This window comes from Caloenas nicobarica, chromosome 13 (assembly GCF_036013445.1).
Source record: "Caloenas nicobarica isolate bCalNic1 chromosome 13, bCalNic1.hap1, whole genome shotgun sequence".
In the NCBI taxonomy this organism is placed as follows: Eukaryota; Metazoa; Chordata; class Aves; order Columbiformes; family Columbidae; genus Caloenas; species Caloenas nicobarica.
The window spans coordinates 18013181-18036190 of NC_088257.1; the positions used below are offsets into that span (position 1 = coordinate 18013181).

Genomic DNA, 23010 nt, shown 5'->3' on the forward strand with positions numbered 1-23010 from the left:
CCCCAGTTCCTAGGGAGGAGGCTGCTATTCTGCGCTAGCTTTTGTTTTGCTGATGAACGTCATGGTGCTTTAGGCTTTGTTTTTTTATTTATTTTGGTGGCAAATTAAGTATCAATCTAGATGCAGCTTGCAGTGTTTTCTAGGTTGGGGTTGTGGGGCTGTCATTCATTGGCTTAACTGGATTGCTTGCTGCTTTATGGGGTTTTTTTCAGTAAAATCTTTTGGCACACATACAGCTGGCTGTTAAAGATTAGTAGAGAACAGCAGGCTTGACAAAGACAGAGAACATTTTTAAGCTCATGTACACAGAAAGACCTCCAAAACAAGAATGATGCAGACATATCTCTAACAAAACAAACCAAGTAAAACTCTTCAAACAAATCCACTTTTTCTGCTTCCAAATGCTGAAAGCTGATCCCAAGGAAACCAACACACAGTAAAATGATTGATTGGACTCAGTCCTGGGCGACCCACTTTGAGCAGAGGGGAGTGGACTAGATGTTGTCCAGAGATTTCTTCCAAACACAACCATTCTGTGATTCTGTGATCACAGCCTTTTCCTTAATCCAAAATAGATGGATGTTGCTGTTGCCACAGCAATAAAAGAGACAATTCTGACATTTCCATATTTGCATCACATTTGCTTACACATTATTGCCCAACGTAATATTCTGCATAGCTGTCAAGAAAACTGGTTTGTTTCTCTCGTTTGGAGTCAAGCTGTCCAGGAGAAGGCTGAGAGGAGGTCTTATTTATGCTTATAAATATCTCAGGGGTGGGTGTCAAGAAGATGGACCAGACTCTGTTCAGTGGTGCCCAGTGACAGGGTGACAGGCAACATGCACAGACTAAAACACAGGAGGTTCCATCTGAATATGAGGAAAAATTTCTTTACTTCGAGGGTGGCAGAGCCCTGGACCAGGCTGCCCAGAGCAGGTGTGGAGTCTCCTCTGGAGACATTCAAACCTGCCTGGACGCGACCCTGTGTGATCTGCTCTGGTGACCCTGCGTTAGCAGCGGGGGTGGACAGGATGATCTTCAGAGAACCCTTCAGCCCCAACCATTCTGTGAGTCTGTGATTCTGAGCCTTGCAAAGCCTGGACATATCTTGCTCCAACCATCCCTTGCTACCAGTTGCACACCAGCCAGGCTCTGCTGTCTGCCCCGGCTTTTTGGCCTCCCACCTCCAACATCAGGCAATCCTGTAATTTTGGTACTGCTTGAATAGAAGCAAGTGTTTTTCCATGACAATGCCCAGAATAATTCACCTAAGCTTAAAGATTGGAAGTTTGGGGAATATAAGGCATTGAGAAGAGGTTTTAGTTAAGACTGTGGTGTGACCTAGGAGAGGTGGAAGAGGACCAGCTGGTCCCTGCAGTTTTCCAAACTGCCCAAGCCTCTGGAATCACTGTGTACACATACGTACGCACATCGCAAGAAGAGCCAGAGGCCACGAATGCATTGCAAAGAGCAAGTTTTATTTTAGTTACCTCTCTACTGGGGGATCTCCAAAGTCGCACCTAAGCTCCCAGGCAGAGGTTACACAAGTGGGGACGCAGGCGCTGGTAAGTTCAGCCCTGCTGGAAGATCACTGGGCCTGCTGAGCTCGCCTGTATTTCAAGGCTTCAGGCAGGCGCAGCCTCCTGCTCTTTCTCACAACAAAGCAAGAATCTCAGACATAGTGATAAGGTGCCTGGAGTTTCTCACAGGGCTATGTTATCTAACACAGAGGTCCTACTCATCAGGCACACAAGGTCAGTAAAACAATTGGTGTGATGTATGTGCTTTTTCTACAGACAGGTGCAAGTCACTTTGAGCGTACTTATATTTAACTAACCTCCTCGCCAAATCTTCCACTACATTCCCATACAATCACTGATGATAATTCAAACCCTTTCTGCCTGCAATGTGGGCAGACGTTTGTACCAGATTTGTACCTTAGAGAAAACTTGTGTGATAGGAGCCCTCTGTCTTACTGTCAAATTGAATCAGGACAATCCCCAGTGCCTGACCCTGCACCCTCATCACTGCTGGTACCTGTTTAGAAATCCGTACTGGCAGAAGCAGAGTCTGAAGCATTTTTTCCTACTTCGAATGGGAACCCCTTGAGTCCTGATTCCCCATCTCTTTCTCTCTTCCCTAACATTTCCTTATGCTCTTGCTCTGGGGAGAGCTGAAGTTCCCCAATGAGTTCTCTTTTGTATAAGATATATGCTGGCTGATCATCACAGCACACTTCCATTTTATCTTTATTGGGATGTCTGTCCTCCAAGTGATAAAGAATATGGCTGATCCTTTCAGTCTCAAGGAAATTGTGGGGAAAAAAAAAAAGAAAAGAAAAATGCAGAAATGCAGAAATGCAGGAAGTGAATCCTTCTACCTTTTCTTTGGTCATTTTTTTCCACAAGGTTCTACTTTGCAAGTCTTGTTATTTTGGATATGCCTCATATTTCTCCTTTTTTGAGTTCAGCAATGAGGAAGTTGGGACTGAAAACTTAGCAAAGCATCAACAGATCACATAATTATATGTTCCTTTAAAATGCGTACGCTATTTAAAAACATTTACTCATTGTGGTGGCAGTTTACCAGGGCCACAATGCGGTGAGTGATTGAAAAACATTTATCAAACCAGAAAATATCTTTGTTGTTCTTGCTGGTTTTGCTCGTTCTCTGCCTTATTCTGTGGCCTGGCCTAGGAAACTCACTGAGGATGTGTGTATTCGGGAAGTCTGTGAAAGAAAAAAGGAGATGGCTTTCAGGACCTGCACAGCTGGTGTGCACCAAAGGAAAGTGAAAGAAAAGAATTATGGTGGGAGATTTGTCTAATTTAATGGCCTGTGAGAATTTCTGCCATGGGATAATATTTGTAGTTGTTGTTACAGAAGGAAGGAAGAAAGATGGGCAGAACATTGAAAACTGGATAAAATAGCCTCTATCTGACCAGGAACCCTGTACCAGTGTGGGAATTTCCCTCCATTCCCGTTCTGGGGGACATTTCAGGGAATCTGTGGTATTTGGAGAACCTACGGATAGGAAAGAAAATTGCTATGTAAGCGGGGTCTAAGGTGCTATATGGATTCCACCTGAAATTGCAAAAAGCTCAGTCTCTGGTAGCCCACAACCCCCCTTCACATCGTGCTCAGTGGCCATCTTAACACAACATCCCCAGCTTTTACATCCTGATTCTCCTTTCCACAGCAAGCCTGGCTGGCATCATTTCATGAAGTTCTTCCCTATTGCTGTAGAGTGAGGAAGAAGGAATTATTTTTCCCACAGCTGCATTATTCTCTCACTGTAATTACAGAGACTGAAATGAAGAAAACTCACCCCTGCACTAAATCTGTTGGGCATGGGAAGCATGGTGAAAGCAAGGAAGTGGAATTATATTGCAAATGTCAGGAGCTATGAAAAATGTAGCAGACTTTAATATTCCTCTGCTGTTATTCCTGAGAATATCTCTCACCTGCATTCACAGAAAGTGAAGTGCCTTTCACTGAACCCAGCTGCCACTGAGCAGAAAAGATTGCCATGCTTCCTAGTTTTATTTTAAAACTACACTATGGCATGCATCCTGATCATAAATGCAATTTGCCTGGAAACTCTCACTTTAACAATTAGACTTCAGCTTCAAGACTAAATTTAAGCCTTTAGGGTTAACTCCTACATCATGCTCCACTAAACCTCAACCCGAAATGTCCTGCTGCTTATACCTTACAAGTGACTTCTGCATTCCAAACTATAACCACAGCCCCTATCTTCTGTGATACCTAATGATAACTGGTGCTGAGCCAGCCGCTTGGATGCTGCTCTGAAGATGTGAAACATTAAACACACATCTCTCCGTAGCTCACTTTCCCATGGGGTTGTGTTTCAAGGTAAGTGGTTTGCATAAGATCCCTCAGAGACCTGCATTTATTTTATTCAGTAGTATAAACAACCTGCTGCTTTTGTGCTTCTCCCTATAGAGCAAAGAAAAGCCCATTTTATACATTAAAATTGAACGTAGTGTTGCTGAAAGGTCTGTGATGGCTTTTTCTGGAGCACGGAGCATCTTACCTAGTTCTGGGAGGGGTATCGCAGAGCGTAAGCAGTTTCTGCCCGTATATCCCCCTCCTCTCTTAAGACTCTGTGTCCGGGAGGGAGATGGGGTCACCGGCCCTCAGCTCTGCCTGTCTCGCTGCCCGTACTGCCCAAGGCTGGGGGAGTTCGTGCCGAGGGCAGTATCGCTTTTTTTATGGGGTTGTTTTAATTTCAACCTCGATACAGGGATCCCCACGGTTCGGAAAGCAGCTCGGGGAGGGGAAACCTGGTTCTCCGTGACTCAATCAGCATAACCCTGGGAAGGAACAGGCATAAATCCTGACTCCTGCTGTTTAGTAGGAGTCACGACATGTTGCTCCCTGCCACGCACCGGCGAGGCTGGCAGCTAACGAGCTCCTGGGCTTCCAGCCCCGCCGCGTCGAGCAGCACCGGAGAGACCCGACGGCTGGTCCTCGTTGTGCCCGCCGGGAGCGGGCGGTCCCGGCAGCACGCAGCGGTGGTTCTTTCCGGGACACGGGCGCTGGGAAGGACAAACCAAGGCCGGTATCAGACCCCGTTCAGCTCCCGGACACTCATACGCAGGATCGGGAGGAGGGACATGAATTTCACCCCTTCCCTCCTTGTCATGTCAGTGCTGGTAAGGCACAAAGATGAGCGGTGGGAGATAAATGAGCAGCTCCCCCACGCTGGGATTTGAGCAATCAGGAAATATAATCTGAGCTGGAAAGTGCCCGAGCATCTGTTGGGTTATTAATAAATTGTATGCAATCTGTCCGGGATGAACCTCGGGACGAGGGGGAGCCATCTGCTCCCGAGTTGTAGTTCTAATGGTGTCTGGGGAATAAACTTAACAAACAAAAGGCAATGGGATCGGCCAGCAGGGCTCTGGGAGGCCTCGTCTCCGCACAGCTTTTCGAGCGTGGGACAACACGGGGGCTTCCCCACCCCCGGGACAGGATCCCGCACGGATTCACAAAGAACTGGGAGTCAGACCGAGCGTGGGCATCTCTTCACAGAATCACAGAATGTCAGGGATTGGAAGTGACCTCGAAAGATCATCCAGTCCAATCCCTCTGCCGGAGCAGGAACACCTAGATGAGGTTACACAGGAAGGTGTCCAGGCGGGTTTTGTATGTCTCCACAGAAGGAGACAGCCTCGCAGGCTCGACCAGCTCTCGGGGAACTCGCCCTGTCTTTCGAGATCCTTTCTAAAGGTCAAAGGGTCCTGGGCCAGGGAGAGCCCCGCTGCCGGGGGCTGCCTTGTGCCCCCACACCCGAGCGAGGAAGCAGATCTCACCCGCCTTTCCTCTCGGTCAGTGCTAGTTGCCGCCCGTAAATATCACTCTCCACGTTTTATCCTCTACCTCTAAGGGTGCCTACTGTGTTTTCTCGGAGCACCTGGCGAGGATTTCCAGCTCAGCTCCTTCCAGCGCGGGCAGCCGAAGGGGCGGGCGGGGCGGCTGAGCTCCATCGCACCATCCCGCCGCCGGCTCTGGGTGCCTGCCATCCCCCGGGAAAACGGGGACGTGTGGGGTGCTGCGAACGCACAGATGTCAGGGATATTAACTGGGGAAGGCTGGGGGCGCTCTCATCGCGGGTGAAGAGCCACAATGTTTAATGATACAGGATATCTCCACTTGACAGCGACCGGGTGGGGTCTGTGTCAGCAGACACGCCTTCCCTTAAAGAAGCCAGCGGGCACTCTGCGCCTAAAACAATACGTGAGAAAACACTTAACACGTGAGAAAACCCCACTCAGAGGAATTCCAGCCTAAATAAAGGCCTGTTGAGGATTAAACCTTCAGCGACCGGACAGGGAGGTAGAAGGAGAACAAGCGCAGCCTTTGTTCTGGGGCAAACCCGCCCCTTCCCCTTCAAGGGGGATCAGCGAGAGCCCAGACCCGCTCGGGACGCCAGCACCTGCTGCCGGGCCCCGCAAGGGAATCCGGAGCTGCCGCCGAAGCGCCGGTAGCCGCCGCGCACTCGCTGCTTCGCTGTCGCCCGCAGGAGCGCGGCCGGGGCGGGAGCAGAGGCTGCCGGGAGCTTCCGCAGGGGAGAGGAAGGGGCGGCCGGGACCGGGCTGCTCCGCAGAGAGCAACGGGAGCGGTGCGGGGCGTCTGCGGGACCTCGCCCGGGCCGAGAGGCGGCTCCGTGCCCTCCCGGGGACGGACGCGCTGGCTTGGGGCCGCGTTGGAAGTACCTGATTTTTAATTTTTTTTTAATTTTTTTTTTTTTTTTTTTTTTTTACTGCGCTTTCCGACCGGGAGCGCTATTCGCTTCCCGCGGATGGCGGCGGGGAAGCCGAGCCGGGAGCTGGGCGATCCCCGGGCGAGCGGCTCCGTGCTGAGGGAACGGGGCTCACAGGGCAGGCGCTGGGCTTGTCGGGGGGAGCTGGGCGGCTGCGGGAAGGCTCCTGCCTCACCATCCCACGGGTCGTGTCGCTGTCCGAGTGTCAGGCCGAGCGCCAGCGGCGGCTGCTGCCCAGCGATGGGCGTCGGTAGCAGCTTCCCAAGAAACGCCGGGGGAGGGGGCTCCAGCTGTGTCAGCGTCCTGAAAGCAGAGACGAAAAGGGATGGGTTCGGTGGCCGTTCCTTGCTCGCCGAGCCTGCCTCGGTTATATTCGGTGGTTGGGGAAGGTGATGTGCAAACGCGAGGACTAAACCCCGCGGCGATGTGTGTTCCAGCCGCTGAGCGACCAGGTCACCCCCGGCCCCTCCGCCGGGATTGCCGAGGGTGGAACGCCCAGCTGAAGGACCGGTGGGACCCCATACGGGAGGTCCCTTCCTCGGTGAATTAGAGCACTCTTGAGTGGTGGGAGAGGCTGTTTTAAAAGCTTTTGATCTCAGTCTTTGAAAACAGATTTCGGCTTTTCTTTGCCGTGCTCCAACCGCTAAACTGTGTTAAAGAGGATTTAAGGACACTCTTCGCAGGAAGATAAATCCGACAATGTGAGTTTGAGGATCGCCTGCCCTTCAGGAGGGAACGGGCTGTTCTTTCCGGATCTCCGTGGACGGGGACAGTTGCCCTGAGCCGGCTGATCTGGAGCTGCGGTGCGGCTCTTCCCATCTCAGGGATGGTAAAGCTGGAAGTGTCCTGTGTCACGGCAGCGATTCTATGGGAGCTGCCGCTTTTTTCCCTCTTGCCGGTTCTCCATTTCTTATCTCCACGTGTAACTGAAGTCATGCTTTGAGTTCACCAGGAGTCGAACTAGAGCTTTCCAGATATCCCTGGAAAAGTCTTTCTCTCTCTCCACTGTCTGAAGAACGACAAGACACGAACCTTTCAACTGGTGTTGGCTGTACTTGATTTTCTAAGAATTCAGCGTTTGCTCCGTAGCTCTGGTGGGCGAAATTAACTCGGAATGTGGAAACTCGTGTTTGCTGTGGTGTGTGGTGGTTTGGGGATTTTTTGGGGGTTTTTGGTGTGTGGGGGGTTTTTTTGCAACAGTTTAACTAGGCTTTCACCCCTTCCTATCTAATGAAGGAGACTCAGAGGAACGCCCGTGCATTTGATGGGCTGTCGGGCTGTAAAGGTGAGTAGCTTTTACTGAATTTCTTTTCTTTCCATACAGATACGTAGTTGATGTGGATCACCGCTCTTCACGAGTTGTTGCTTAGAGGCATAGGGCATACTCTGAGACTGACTAGCTCGGGTGCTTTTTGCAGGATCATCTCAGCTATTTCTTATGACCTTTGTGGCTTCTCATTATAGATACAGGTGGTATAAAAGGCAAATTAGCTGTACATCTGTGGTAGTAGGGCAATGCTACAATGCTTCCGGATCTGCCAATGGCACCCTCTACCCTACTGCTACTCGAGTAGTAGCTGGATTTCAGCAGAATGTGAGAATCTCATATGATCTGGATTTGATTAAACAAGAAACAACTCTTCCAACGTGTAGGTTATCCTAGATTCTTTATCTGTTTCTTTGCATACAGAAACACTTTTATCCCTAGCGAGGCTCACATCTCCGGCGTTGTGGAACCATTTATTCCAGCTGCTGCTTGGTGGATGTAGAAACGATGCAGCCAAGTGTTCAGACCACAGAAAAAAGGACGCCATGTCCTATATCTTGACGTCAGTGGCTGTCATCTCATTAACAGCTGTTCCACTGATTTAAAACATCCTAGTACATTTTACAGCTAGCTTAACTTAGACCCTAACACGGCTCTAAAATACTTGAAAATACAATGGTGCTCTTTTTGCTGACATCGGCATTATATTTTCATTCCTATGAATATGGCATGAAATATTCCTCCAGAGAAGAGCTACTTATTCCAGGTGAGTCGGTTAACCTAACAAGCAGATAAGTAGGGGGAACAAACAAACAAACCCAGCAACCAACCAAACCAATCAACCAAGCAAGCAAACAAAAACCACCACAAAACCCCACAACCTATCCTGCTTGAACACCTCTTGTCCTGGACTCACATGGAGAGAGCGTGATGAATCTGTTGACAGAAGATCTGTCCCAGCATCTCTTCTGATCCACGAGCCAAGACAGTGATCTCTACCCAAATCTTTATTTCACTTTGCCACACAAATTAAACTGCCAGAAAACTCCAGGAAACTCGGAGATCGGGATAACTTGGCGAAAATCTTGCCCTGAAGAACCGTCTTTGCCCGTCCTCTGTTACCAAAAAAGATCAATTCTGTCCCCTGCACCTGGAAAAAGTTAACAAGTGCTGTTCTGCTTAATAGGATAGAGTTGTCTCTGTCTGTTTACCTGTGGTCTGTGGTAGTGACAGTGTGAGAATGCAGAAAATCAATATGTAGACCTAAACAATGGAAGAGAAGGACAAAACCTATGTGGGCGTTATGAATGCGACAGGGATGTGCTAATGGGCTTAATAAGTCGAAGTCCCCAGCAGCAGCAGTGTCTGCCAGGGGACCCTTTTGGCGTTTCCCGTGGGCTGCTCCGCTCAAGAGCAGCGCTGGAGGGAAAGACCAGTCTTCAAAGGCTGAACTTCCGCAAGGATTTGGGCTATGAAAAGCGATCTGTCTGAAGACCTTCCTCGGGAAGAAAACCCTGTCACTGGTCGGGGTGAGGAAATGCAGGTAAGTTACAAAGACCCAGTAGGAAGAAGAGCTCGTCTTTGCATTTTGATGGCATAGACCATACATTAATGGCATTAAGGATGAATTTGTAATCAAGACATCATTGCTGTCCAGGAAAAACCTGACTACCTTCAGTGGCAGATATCTGTATGAACGGGCGGCGCTGCGGAGACCAGTCGCGCAGGAATACAAAAAGGTCAGTAGGCACGATCGTGTTCAATAATCTTTTGAACTGTCGGTGTACGTGAGCTGCGGAGGTACCGGCAGAAGCTGCCCTCATCCTCAGTCCGGCTGCGGGAAGTGCGGTGGTCGGGATGTTGCAGCCCGGCTACTTGGGGGGACCGGGGCAGGTGGTGGTGAATGCGAGCGGGGGCGGACGAGATCTGTGTGGGCAGGAGGCGGATTTTGCCCTAAAGCTTCAAATAGTGGTCACAAATCCTTCCACAGCCGCGCACCCGGCGTGGTAACATTTATGGCGGTGCCCTAAGACACAAGTGAGCCTCCGGCAGAAGGCGAGCAGGAATGGAGAGCACAGATAGCAGAAAAACTGAGCGGTGTTTCATTTAAAGAAGGGATCTCGCCCAAGACACTGCTTTTCTGCTTCCTCCCAATGGACTGGAGTCACCGCGCGTGTTGGCTGCGTCTCCTTTCAGCTCAGCCCTCCCGTGTCTGCCTCAGCTCCGAGTAGAGGGAAATCTGGAGTAACCTGCGTGTCTCAGAGTCTGTTCTCCTTCTGCATCCGCTTTGCACTGAGCAACGTAATCAGTTGGGCTGTCAGAAGAGCTGATGGGTAGCGGGGAGTATCTCCTGTGAAGGAGTTATTGCCGAACCGTTTGATCCCGCTGTTCTCTCAGAGGGATGCTGGGAATGGAGGCGAGGGAACACTTGGTTACAAAACACGTCCAGATTTTTTTTTTTTTTTTCAAGAAGTGTATATAACTGCATGTGGAACGCACATATTTTAGGAGACACTTTAATTAAACCGCAGGGTTTCTAATACAGGAACCCCGATCAGGGTCATCTTGTCACCTGTCCCTTTATATAGAACATATTTTTCGATCAGTTTATGGCAAGACCATATCACTAAGAGAACTAGTGTTACAGATTAGCTTTCGGCCACTTGGACTGATGACAGGTGCCAAAAATCTATGAGAAGAGGTGACAACAAACACCAGTCCAAAAGAAAATAAACCATATCCGAGAGGAATTAATAGTTCGATGGGATTTTTCTGCTTGTTTTAACCGAAGAACAAAATTCAGGCCTCAAAATCAGGTGTAATTAGTGAAAAGCCGGCAGAAGGGTGCTCTACGAAGAAGCTGGGGGAAATCTTATGAACCTCTCCTAAATCAATGCAACGAAAATGCTGTGCACAAGTATCCGGCAACAAAGTGAGAAAGAATTGAAGTGCATGGAATGGAAAACGGCAAAGATGAAGTAAAGCAGGGAGATATGCAGAGAACCGTAAGAGGCAGTTCGTACAGAGCGCCACATGATGTCGCTCTGAGCTAAAAAACGCATGATAAAAGCAGGGGGAGGGCGGGGAAAGACTTTCCGGGGCACAGAAAAAAAGAACGCAGATGAGAAAACCAGCAGCAGAGGATGTGCAGCCACTGAGAAAGGATTACTGTACAGTGGACAGCTAAAATCGTTTCGATAGATAAAGAACGACGCGGCGGGGAGAAAAAGAAATCGGTGACTACGATGGGCGTTTGTGGACCAGCGCGGGTGGGCTGGGAGCCCGTTGTGTGGGTGCTGGTTCTGCAGGCGGCCTGGGCGCTGGGCGGCGGGCAGGTGCGGTACTCGGTGCCCGAGGAAGCCAAGGCCGGGACGGTGGTGGGCCGGCTGGCGCAGGACCTGGGCCTGGAGACGGGCGAGGCGGAGGCGCGGCGGCTGCGGCTGGTGTCGCAGGGCCGGCGGGCGAGCGTGGAGGTGAGCGGGGCGAGCGGGGCGCTGGTGGTGAGCTCGCGGCTGGACCGGGAGGAGCTGTGCGGGAAGAGCGCGCCGTGCGCCCTGCGCCTGGAGGTGCTGGTGGAGCGGCCGCTGCGCGTGTTCCACGTGGAGCTGGAGGTCACCGACATCAACGACAACGCCCCGCTCTTCCCCACCGCCCGGAAAAACCTCAGTTTATCGGAGAACTCGCCTCCGGGGTCTCGGTTTCCTCTGGAGGGCGCGTCGGATGCAGATATCGGAGCCAACGCGCAGCTCTCTTACACACTCATCCCCACTGAACACTTCTCCCTGGATTTGCAGAAAACGGAGGACGACAGCGAGTCCTTATTCCTGGTGCTCACGAAACCTCTGGACCGTGAGACGCTGCCTGTGCACCGGTTGGTGCTGACGGCGAGTGACGGGGGCCGGCCGTCTCTAACGGGCACCATGGAGCTGGTGATCTCGGTGCTGGACGCGAACGACAACGCGCCGCAGTTCAACCAGTCAGTGTATAAAGTGCAGCTGCTGGAAAATACAGAACGCGGCACTTTAGTGATCAGAGTAAACGCCACGGATTTGGATGAGGGAACGAACAAGAATATCTCGTATTCTCTACAGCACTTGTTCCCTCAGGATGGAAGAGACGTTTTCGGGATCGACAGAAACAGCGGGGAGATCCGTCTTAGGGGTGAATTGGACTTCGAGGATGTTAGTCTCTATCGGCTGCAAGTGGATGCGGCAGATCAGGGAAATCCTCCACTGTCGGGTCACTGCAAGGTGGTGGTGGAGGTGCTGGACGTGAACGACAACGCGCCGGAGGTGTGGGTGACGTCGCTGTCGGTGCCGGTGCCGGAGGACGCGGCGGTGGGGACGGTGGTGGCGCTGCTGAGCGTGTCGGACCGGGACTCGGGGGCGAACGGTCGGGTGCGCTGCGCGGTGTGGCCGGCGGCGCCGTTCGGGCTGGTGTCGACGTTCGCGGGGTCGTACTCGCTGGTGCTGCGGGAGGCGCTGGACCGGGAGCGGGTGTCGGAGTACGAGGTGGAGGTGCGGGCGGAGGACGGCGGGTCGCCGTCGCTGCGCGCCCGGCGCGGGCTGCGGGTGCCGGTGTCGGACGTGAACGACAACGCGCCGGCGTTCGCGCAGGCCGTGTACACGGTGCTGGCGCGGGAGAACAACGCGGCGGGCGCGGAGCTGGCGCGGCTGTGGGCGCGGGACCCGGACGAGGCGGACAACGGGCGCGTGCGGTACTCGGTGTGGGAGGGCGGCGTGGGCGGGGGCGCGTCGGCGGGCGGCGGGTGGCGTCCGGCGTCGAGCTACGTGTCGGTGGACGCGGAGAGCGGGCGTGTGTGGGCGCTGCAGCCGTTGGACTACGAGGAGGTGCAGGTGCTGCAGTTCGAGGTGCGGGCGGTGGACGCGGGGGAGCCGCCGTTGTGCGGCAACGCCACGGTGCAGCTGTTCGTGGTGGACGAGAACGACAACGCGCCGGCGCTGCTGGGGGCTGGCGGCGGCGGCGGGCCGGGGCCCGGGGCGGCGGGCTCGGCGGCGTCGGGGCCGGGCTCGGAGGCGCTGTGGGCGTGGGCGGCGTGGGGGGCGCCGGCGGGGCAGGTGGTGGCGAAGATCCGCGCGGTGGACGCGGACTCGGGCTACAACGCGTGGCTGCGCTACGAGCTGTGGGAGCCGCGTGGGAAGGGCCCGTTCCGCGTGGGGCTGTACAGCGGCGAGGTGAGCACGGCGCGGGCGCTGGAGGAGGCGGACGGTCCGCGGCAGAGGCTGGTGATCGTGGTGCGGGACCACGGGGAGCCGGCGCGCTCGGCCACGGCCACGCTGAGCGTGTCGCTGGTGGAGGGCGCCGAGGCGGCGCTGGCGGCCGCGGGCTCGTCGTCGTCGTCGGGGGTGGGGCTGCGTGCGGGGGCGGGCGCGGAGGGCGGTGCGGCAGGAGCGGCGGCGGCGACGACGAACGTGTGGCTGGTGGTGGCCATCTGCGCGGTGTCGAGCCTGTTCCTGCTGGCGCTGGTGCTGTACGGGGCGTCGCGGTGGGCGCCGCGGGCGGGCGTGTTGTCGGGGCCCGGGCCGGCGACGCTGGTGTGCGCCAGCGAAGTGGGGAGCTGGTCGTACTCGCAGCGCCAGAGCCGGAGCCTGTGCGTGGCGGACGGCGCGGGCAAGAGCGACCTGATGGTTTTCAGCCCCAACTTCCCGCCACCGCCCGGCCCCGCGGCGAAGGAGACGCAGCCGGAGCCGCCCACTCTCCTGGACACGGTCAGTGCTCCCCTTGCCTCGTCTCTATCCCCTTCTTCGACCCTCCTTCGCCCCTCTCCCCACTTTTGTATCTTCTGCCCCGCTCCCTGGGCAGGCATTGGTGGGAGCCGAGCTGCGCCCCCGGGGCCCGTGGGCGGTGGGTGCTTGGCGGGTGCTTAAGAATGTGAACGGGACCTTTGCCTCATTTTTGGCGTCCTTGCCGGAGCCCCTCGGCTCTTGCTTTGGAGGAGAACTAAAGAAAGGTATTGCCGCACCCAGCAGCAGTTATGGTCCGCAACGTTCTGTCGTCGAAAAAAAATCGCTGTGGATTGCCATGAGAGGTTCCGCGCTATGGGCTTTCGAGAGGTTCTTTGCTTGCTGGTGGGTAGCGTTTCCACCGGAGCTGCTGACGGAGTGCAAGTCACGCAGGCTGTCGTGGTGATAGTCCCTGAGGCACTATTTACAGCTTTATTATTCTGGCTAAGTAGGCAAGAGGGACTTTTCTTGTTTTCCGTTAGCCACTATCTTGTTACAGTAGTTAGAAGTATAAAGTGCTGAGGCAGAGGAACGGAACCCAAGGTAGATGTTAGAAAGTGGTGTTTGCTTTTTCTGTCTTTTTCGTTTTTCTTTCCCTCTTCCCTGCCCATTTTGTGAGCTTTGTGTTCCTGGCTAGACAAGTGGTGTGATGGGCAGTGGCCTTTTTTGATACCATTTGAATATTTGTATCAGCAGCCATAGTCTTACAAATCGCTGGAATTTCTCATTTCAGCAGAAAAAACACAACACAATCAAATTCTCCTACACAGTAGATATCAGTTGCTGCATTTGAGTTGTTCTCTCACATCATGAATTCAAAGCTCATTGCCATTAGAGGTGTAAAGAGAAAAAATCTCCATTTTGGTTCTCTCAGCAGAGTCATGAAGAAAGTAGAGAAGAAGCTTTGTTCTGTGTTGTTTTTCCAACTAGCTTTTTACTCTTCTTAGTAGCATGTAATGTTCAGGTAGAAGAGCACGACCCATGGTAAGTGTTAGAACATGGAAATTTTCTTCTTCTGCTCACCCTGTCTCCTAAGTTGTGGATTTGTGTTCCTGACCAGGGAAGTAGCCTGAATGCATTGGTTTGTTTTGATGTTTGTTCAATATTTGTATCAACAGCCACACCGTTTTAAAAAGCTCAGGAAATCTTTTCTGAAAAGATAAAACAAACAAGGAAACAACAAAAAACCCAGTACCAAAGATCTACATCTGCACAAAAACCCCCAAATCAGATTCTCCTACACAGTCGATATTATTTGTTATGATTTTGTGCTTGCCAACATTTGGATTATTCTCTCAGAGCATGAAATCAATGCCCATTGCCATTTAGAGCTGTCCTGACATCACCTTTAGAAAGAGCATTTCTCCCAGATCTGCTGCATTTCCATCTGAGACAGCTGAAGCATTGCCAAACAGGACAAGTCAGCAGTGGTCAGTGGGCCACCATGTGTGTGATACCATCTGTTTGGGGTTTTTTTATGGTGCCTTTGTGGATGGGAATGGTCTGCAAAAGCCAGATTGAGCCTTGATGTGGGAAAGAAAACTGTGGCATGTTGCAAAGGTGAATGTGGCTGTGGCACTGAATAGGGCTTGGCCATTACGTGATGCGAAGGGTGAAAAGAGCAGTGGGAAGATTCGTCTGCGGCAGTAAGAAATCCTTGGGAAGACCATGAGCCATGCCATAAGACAAGAATGAGACATGAACTGCTTGTCTTAAGAATGCATATGGTATAGTAGGAAATGGAAGAAGCCTAGAGCATGAGGCAGGATGGGTGTGGAGTGTTCTTACCCAGAATTGCTTCTCAGGATCCCAAGAGACTGGAGTGTGAAGCCTTCTGGATCTTGAGACAGTTACATGGTATTGAAATGCCCACAATGTTCTTTGAGGTTAGGAATTTCCTACACCAGAGACAGTCCCTTGTGTTGCTGCCTGCCTGATGTAGGCAATATGTTGGCAAAGACTTGATGAGATGCAAACTGCTGAATACTGTCTGATGAACATTTTCACTGCTGTTTCAGGAAAGGCATTGTGGGAGGGTAATGCTTCATTTCACTGTCCTTGTGTAGTGGTGGGCATGTAGAGTAGTTTCTGCAGCAGTTGATGTTCCCTCAGGCAGGATTTTTAAGGCTATATGAGGAGCCTTTGTGTGTTTGACTCCCCTTACTTGTGCACTAACACAGTCAGCATTGGTAGAGATGGTGTGTCCTGTTGTCACACATGGCTCATTCTGACATGTGCATGTACAGGCCAAACTCTGCACAGCTCAGCTCTGGTTTTCTATAGTACAAATTCTCCCATCCAGATGAAATTGAGAAATCACTTGCACGTCAGCAATTGGTTTGGTCTCCTTGCAGATTGAGGTCTGTGTGGACTGCGATCTGAGCTGTCACAGCTCTAGTCACAGAATCTTTAAGAACTCGATTTCTATATGAAAATGCTGAAAAGGCACAAAGCATCCAGGCAGCTTAAAGCTGTTCTGCTTTTGTAATGGCGGGCATCTACAGGATCTTCCACAGCTGTTGATGTTGCCATGATGGTTCCTTGATCCTCCTCGGGCAGGATTTGTAAGGGGAGGAGGTAAGGAGGAGGATGAGACCTTTGGGCACTTGACTTCCCCTACTTGTGTGCTTCCACAGTTGGCCTTAGCAGAGATGGTATGTCTTCTTGTCAGTATTGACTCGTTCAGATACATGCACATACACGCCCAACCCTACACAGCAGTCCAGCTTTAGTTTTCTATCATGAAAATTCTCCCATGTGGATGACACTGTGAGTGTGTTTGCGCTTTCACATTTGGTGTGGTTCTCTCAAAGTGTAAAATCCACGTGGACTGTGATCAGAGCTGTCACAGCTCTAATCACGGAATCTTTAAGAGGAGCTCTAACGTGCATCTCTGTAGTGTTTCCACCTGCAATTGCTGAGAAGGCGCAAAGCATTCAGGGTGAAATTCAGGCACCTGGGAAGAGTCTGCCAGGCAGTGAGTGCCTTTGCATCCATCCATATGTTCTTTGTCCCAGTCATGAGAGGTGAGGATGTGCAGAGGCCTGGGTCACATGCAGCGTGGGGATTAGAGCTGGAGGATGTTCTTGTGGTGCAGCAAGTCTGAGTATTGTGGCAGTGATGCTCTGAGATGGGCCTGGGCATGTGTCACTGTGAGAGTGACTGTGAGTGGGGAAGAGTGTTGCCTGAGGGAAATGGAGATGCTGAGTAGAAGATGATCTGTGTTATTAGGTAAAGACTGGACGTCTGCCTAGCTGGGGATCCCATTTCCCAGGGCACAGGATAGAGGATGCCCGTAGAAAACATTGAGAAGAGTCCCAGCACACAGTGCTACTTTCCCATGATCCTCTTAGGACCTCCAAAAGTTCTGCATATGTTTGGGTGCTGTTGTTCTTCATGGTATTACTGCTTGTTAAGTCATCTGACATGCCTGTAATCACTCATGTTTGAGGTGGAATATTGTTGCTCAAAGAGAAGCTTGTACAAATTTTGATCGTACTGCCAGATTTCACTGAATCTCTCCTTGTTTGTGCTCTTAGTCTTACTAGGCAGGGGAGTAAGTGCTCTTCATATTCAAAATGTCAGTGGACTTTATGTTTCAATACAGTGGGATGGGATCCACTGGTTTTCTTCTCTCCTCTTACCAAAACCCACCACCCTTTTGTTATTTTTTTTTCTTCCTGCTCAGTGGCAACGTGTTGGTAATATTGGATGAGATGCAGACTGCGGAATTTTAGCAGCTGTCAGGTTGCAGACGTTTGGGCAGTTGGCCATCAGTGCAGGAGATGGTGTTTCCACTCTGTTGTGCTGAGATTGACAGAATGTACTTGGGTTTCAGGTGTCCCTCCTGCTTCCCTGGTGATAGAAGTACATAAAGGTGTGCTATGTTCAGTGATTTGACAGCTTTTGGAGAATGAGAGTTGTGGTGGATTTTTTTTGTCCATTTCCACCAGAAATTTCTGGTAATGGTAAGGGAAAAAGTCAATTAGAACCAGTTCTCCTCTCCTGAAAATGTTTCTTATTCTGAAGAAGCAAACCGTGATGCTACAGGTAAGTCACTCATAACTAAAGAGGCTGTCTTTGAGAGACAGATGTACTTTTCTTCCTGTTTTGGTGTGGTATCTTCATGTTGGATTGATGGAATGTTTCCTGGATCATAATACCTGTAGGTCTGGAGCAGCAAAGCACCACTGCCTCCTCTCCTTCCTTTCCTGCTGCTTCAAGAAATAGTGTGAGCTGGTGGCAGAAGAACAGATGGGGGAGGAACCCCAATGCAATTCTCAGAGTGGATGTGTTGAGCATCGATGGGATGTTCTTATCCAAAATGCCCGTCTTCCCTTAGAGGCTTTCGTTTGGCTTTGTGATGTGTGGATCATGCTAATGAAGGAGAAGTATTCTCTAAGGTCTAGTGCCCCTGCCTACTGGGGTTGTTTCTGTGCTGTTCCAACCATGCATGCCTGTGCGCAAGAGGAAGCAAGAGCTTGACATTCGGTTTGCAGGTGGAAAGAATAGCTCTTCATCAAGGTATATGAAGAGTGCTTGGGAGCTGTGCTTGCCCCATGCTTTTTCAACCACCTTGGAGGATTGGAGTGCTGAGCTGTGGGAGGTGTCATTTCTCAAATGAAATACTCCCTGTGTTGTTTAGATGTATTTCGGCCTGTTGCATGGAGATCCAAGTATGGGGGGCTTGGATTTGCGTTTCTGAGGGTGGTGGATTCTGTTCTGATGTAGCAAAGCTGTTCTCTGCCACTTGATTGCCTTGCTGTGTTATTTGCTGGGTCCTTGAGAGGACTGGAAAATGAAGGATGTGGTCTTCTACCAGAAGGGGAGGAAGGGGAGATGCAGGAGCAGTCAGTCTGTCTTACATAGACCAGAGGATGGGAGGAAGTTTGTTCCCTGTGTAGAGGGGTGGAACATGGTAAGGAAGAAGAATAAGAGCTCTTGCTAAAAGGCATGTCTGTTCTACATGGCAAGTATGTTTAGACATGTAAAAATATATTGGTACAGGAGAAAAGGGAAAGAAAATAACACGTAAGGAAGCGATAGAAGATGGGAAGAAATGAAGATAAATGAGGTGAGAAAGTAAGAGAAAGGAAGAAGAAAAGTGTCGTGCTTTAGCCCCAGTCAGCTCCTAGGAGCACATGGCTGCTCACTCATTCCTCCCCGCCTCCTTGCACAATGGAATGGGGAGGAGAATCGGGAAACAAAACTCGTGGTTTTGGAAAGAAACCCAGAAGAAAACAGAACAACAGTTAAACAGAGCAGCAAAGGAAGAGATAAGCAACAACAACAATAATAAACGAATATATAAAGTGAGGGATACATAATGGTCACCCTCCAGAAACTCGATGTCTAGCCCACTCTTGAGCAGTGATCACCCAAGCAGTAATTCCCTCCCCCAGGCAGGTCCCCAAGTTATATATGGGGCATGACGTCATATGGTATTGAGCTGGCTAGTTTGGGTTAGCTGTCCTGGCTGCAGTGCCTCCCAGTTTCCAGTGAAAATTATGTCTATGCCAGCCAAACCCAGGACACAAAGAAAAGATAGTATACACAGAAAAAGGAAGCAAGAAGGAAGGAAGGAAAATAAGTTATGAATGTTCAAGGAAGTAATTAAGTAAGGAAGATGACAACGAGGAGAAAGAAAGGAAGAGATCAGAAGAATATTACAAGAACGCACCCACCTTAATTCTAGACAGCCCCCGCCTCGGCTAGAGAACCGCGCTCCAGAGCAGCTGCCCAATAATTAGCGCTGATGGCAGGGATAGTGAACGGCAGGACATCAATGAGAAGGGGAAAGAAGAAAAGAAAGAAAGAGAAGCAGAAAAAAAGTAGGAAAGAGAAGAAAGAGAGAGAGACGAAGAAAGGTAATTGAAGGAAGAAAGGAAGAAGGTAAAAGAGAATATATGCCATTAAAAAGCAAGTATGCATCGAAAGAAGAACAGAAAAAATAAAAGAGAGAAGAGGAAGATGAAGGGAGAAAAAATAAGAGACAAGAGAAAAGAGGAAGAGCTAATAGAGGACCTGAGCAGCGCGGAGGCGATGGTGGGAGCGTGTGCGGCGGCGGAGCAGCACACGGTGTCGCTGCAGGCTCAGAAACGACGGCCGAGCGGCTCGGCGGCTCCGCCCCGGTGCGGCGGAGAGCCCGGCTGTGAGCGCGGGGGGGCGGCGCGGGGCGGGCAGGAGAGCCGGTGCGTCCGGGCGGCGGCGGGGAGCCGTGCGGGGCCCGGGCGGGTGGCGGCGGCGGCAGCAGCAGCGATGGGCGTGTGGTGGGGGCCCGTGTTGCGGGTGCTGGTGCTGCAGGCGGCCTGGGCGCTGGGCGGCGGGCAGATGCGGTACTCAGTGCCCGAGGAAGCCAAGGCCGGGACGGTGGTGGGCCGGCTGGCGCAGGACCTGGGCCTGGAGGCGGGCGAGGCGGAGGCGCGGCGGCTGCGGCTGGTGTCGCAGGGCCGGCGGGCGAGCGTGGAGGTGAGCGGGGCGAGCGGGGCGCTGGTGGTGAGCTCGCGGCTGGACCGGGAGGAGCTGTGCGGGAAGAGCGCGCCGTGCGCCCTGCGCCTGGAGGTGCTGGTGGAGCGGCCGCTGCGCGTGTTCCACGTGGAGCTGGAGGTCACCGACATCAACGACAACGCCCCGCTCTTCCCCGCCGCCGGGAAAAACCTCAGCATCGCGGAATTAACCACGATGCCAGGGTCTCGGTTCCCGCTGGAGGGCGCGTCGGATGCAGATGTCGGAGCCAACGCTCAGCTCTCCTATACACTCAGCCCCAGCGAGTATTTCACAGTAGAGGAAGAAAATACTAATTCGCGCAGTAAATCCCTGTTTCTAGTGCTCACGAAACCGCTGGACCGTGAGACGCTGCCTGTGCACCGGTTGGTGCTGACGGCGAGTGACGGGGGCCGGCCGTCTCTGACGGGTACGATGGAGCTGGTGATCTCGGTGCTGGACGTGAATGACAACGCGCCCCAGTTCAACCAGTCGGTGTACAATGTACATCTGCTTGAAGACGCCTTAGAGGGGACAGTGCTGGTTCGGGTGAATGCTACGGATCCCGATTTGGGAACGTATGGAGAAGTGATTTACGAAATTAATACTATTGTTCCTCTCCCGACCTCAGATATATTCAGCATCGATGCAAAAAGCGGAGATATCAGACTGACGGGCGCCCTTGACTTCGAAACAGTTACTTTCTACGACCTACAAATTAAGGCAAAAGATAAGGGGATGCCCCCTTTGTCGGGTCACTGCAAGGTGTTGGTGGAGGTGCTGGACGTGAACGACAACGCGCCGGAGGTGTGGGTGACGTCGCTGTCGGTGCCGGTGCCGGAGGACGCGGCGGTGGGGACGGTGGTGGCGCTGCTGAGCGTGTCGGACCGGGACTCGGGGGCGAACGGTCGGGTGCGCTGCGCGGTGTGGCCGGCGGCGCCGTTCGGGCTGGTGTCGACGTTCGCGGGGTCGTACTCGCTGGTGCTGCGGGAGGCGCTGGACCGGGAGCGGGTGTCGGAGTACGAGGTGGAGGTGCGGGCGGAGGACGGCGGGTCGCCGTCGCTGCACGCCCGGCGCGGCGTGCGGGTGCCGGTGTCGGACGTGAACGACAACGCGCCGGCGTTCGCGCAGGCCGTGTACACGGTGCTGGCGCGGGAGAACAACGCGGCGGGCGCGGAGCTGGCGCGGCTGTGGGCGCGGGACCCGGACGAGGCGGACAACGGGCGCGTGCGGTACTCGGTGTGGGAGGGCGGCGTGGGCGGGGGCGCGTCGGCGGGCGGCGGGTGGCGTCCGGCGTCGAGCTACGTGTCGGTGGACGCGGAGAGCGGGCGCGTGTGGGCGCTGCAGCCGTTGGACTACGAGGAGGTGCAGGTGCTGCAGTTCGAGGTGCGGGCGGTGGACGCGGGGGAGCCGCCGCTGTGCGGCAACGCCACGGTGCAGCTGTTCGTGGTGGACGAGAACGACAACGCGCCGGCGCTGCTGGGGGCTGGCGGCGGCGGCGGGCCGGGGCCCGGGGCGGCGGGCTCGGCGGCGTCGGGGCCGGGCTCGGAGGCGCTGTGGGCGTGGGCGGCGTGGGGGGCGCCGGCGGGGCAGGTGGTGGCGAAGATCCGCGCGGTGGACGCGGACTCGGGCTACAACGCGTGGCTGCGCTACGAGCTGTGGGAGCCGCGTGGGAAGGGCCCGTTCCGCGTGGGGCTGTACAGCGGCGAGGTGAGCACGGCGCGGGCGCTGGAGGAGGCGGACGGTCCGCGGCAGAGGCTGGTGATCGTGGTGCGGGACCACGGGGAGCCGGCGCGCTCGGTCACGGCCACGCTGAGCGTGTCGCTGGTGGAGGGCGCCGAGGCGGCGCTGGCGGCCGCGGGCTCGTCGTCGTCATCAGGGCCCGGGCTGCGTGCGGGGACGGGCGCGGAGTTCGGTGCGACCGCGGCAGGAGCGGCGGCGACGACAAACGTGTGGCTGGTGGTGGCCATCTGCGCGGTGTCGAGCATGTTCCTGCTGGCGGTGGTGCTGTACGGAGCATCGCGGTGGGCGCCGCGGGCGGACGTGCTGTCGGGGCCCGGGCCGGCGACGCTGGTGTGCGCCAGCGAAGTGGGGAGCTGGTCGTACTCGCAGCGCCAGAGCCGGAGCCTGTGCGTGGCGGACGGCGCGGGCAAGAGCGACCTGATGGTTTTCAGCCCCAACTTCCCGCCACCGCCCGGCCCCGCGGCGAAGGAGACGCAGTCGGAGCCGCCCGCTCTCCTGGACACGGTCAGTGCCCCTCCCTGCCTCGCCTCTCGACCCTTCCCCGACGCTCCTTCCTCTTTCTCTTCCTTTTCGCCCTTCGCCCTCTCTGATCCTTGTCTCAGGGTCCCTGGGCAAGCGGTTTGAGGAGCCGTGCTGAGCCCGCGGGCAGCGTGTGCTTGGTGGGTGCTTAAGGATGTGAACAGGACCTTTGCATCTGCCTTGGCGTTCTTGCTGCAGCCCCTCGGTTCTTGCTGTGGGGGAGAACTAAAGAAAGGTATTACGGTCGGCAGGGTTCTCCTGTCGAATGAAATCACTGCGGATTGCGATGAGAGTTACCATGCTATGGGCTATCGAGAGGCTCTTGCTTGCCGGTGTGTAGCATTTCCGCCCGAGCTTGCCGAAGGACTGCAAGTCATGCAGGCGGTAGAGGTGACTGAAGGTAGAGGTAGCTGAAGCATATCCCAAATACCCGGTGTCAGTTGCAGAGCATCTGCGAGACACTGTGTACATGATAACGTCTGTATGTTTTTTATGATGCTGTCATTGATGGGAATGCTCTACAAAAGCCAGAGTGAGCTGGGAAATGAAACTGTGGCATGTCACTGAGGTGAATATGGCAGCGGTACTGAGTAGGGCTTGGCCATCTGCTGATATGAATGGTGAACTAGAGCAATGGGAAGATTGTTTAAAGTAACTGGAAATCCTCAGGAAGACTATAGACCACGTCATACGATGATAAGAATGGGAGATAATCTGCTTGTCTTAAGAGTGCAAGTTCCAGAGTGGTGAATGGAGGATGCCTAAAGGAAAGCATGAGGCAACTTTGGCACAAAGTCTTCTTGCCGAAGATCCATTACCAGACTCTATGGATCTGGTGTTGGAAACTCTTCTGATCATGAGATAGCATGTGCTATTGAAACGCCCACAATCTTCTTTGAAGTTATGAATATCTCCCACCAGAGACAGTCCCTTGTGCTGCTGCCTACCTGCCATAGCCAATGTGTT

General features: G+C 53.3%; 2 protein-coding genes across 2 annotated transcripts; both read left to right on the top strand.

Annotated features, from left to right (window-relative positions):
• Positions 1-10459: 10459 nt before the first annotated feature.
• On the top strand, positions 10460-13443 carry LOC135993752 (protocadherin alpha-6-like). Its single transcript, XM_065643806.1, has 2 exons — positions 10460-10487; positions 10757-13443. Exons 1-2 carry the CDS (start codon positions 10460-10462, stop codon positions 13441-13443), a joined length of 2715 nt encoding a protein of 904 aa, XP_065499878.1.
• Positions 13444-19341: 5898 nt separating this feature from the next.
• Positions 19342-22196, top strand: LOC135993753 (protocadherin alpha-2-like). Its single transcript, XM_065643807.1, is given in 2 exon segments — positions 19342-22102; positions 22105-22196. Coding segments are annotated over 2 exon segments (2853 nt in total).
• The last annotated feature ends 814 nt before the right edge of the window (positions 22197-23010 follow it).

Excerpts from the sequence above, each read along its gene's own strand:
- LOC135993752 (XM_065643806.1), top strand. The coding sequence starts at position 10,460 with ATGCTGTGCACAAGTATCCGGCAACAAA. Across the intron at positions 10,488-10,756 it reads CACAAGTATCCGGCAACAAA|ATAAAGAACGACGCGGCGGG; the intron begins GTGAGAAAGAAT and ends TCGTTTCGATAG.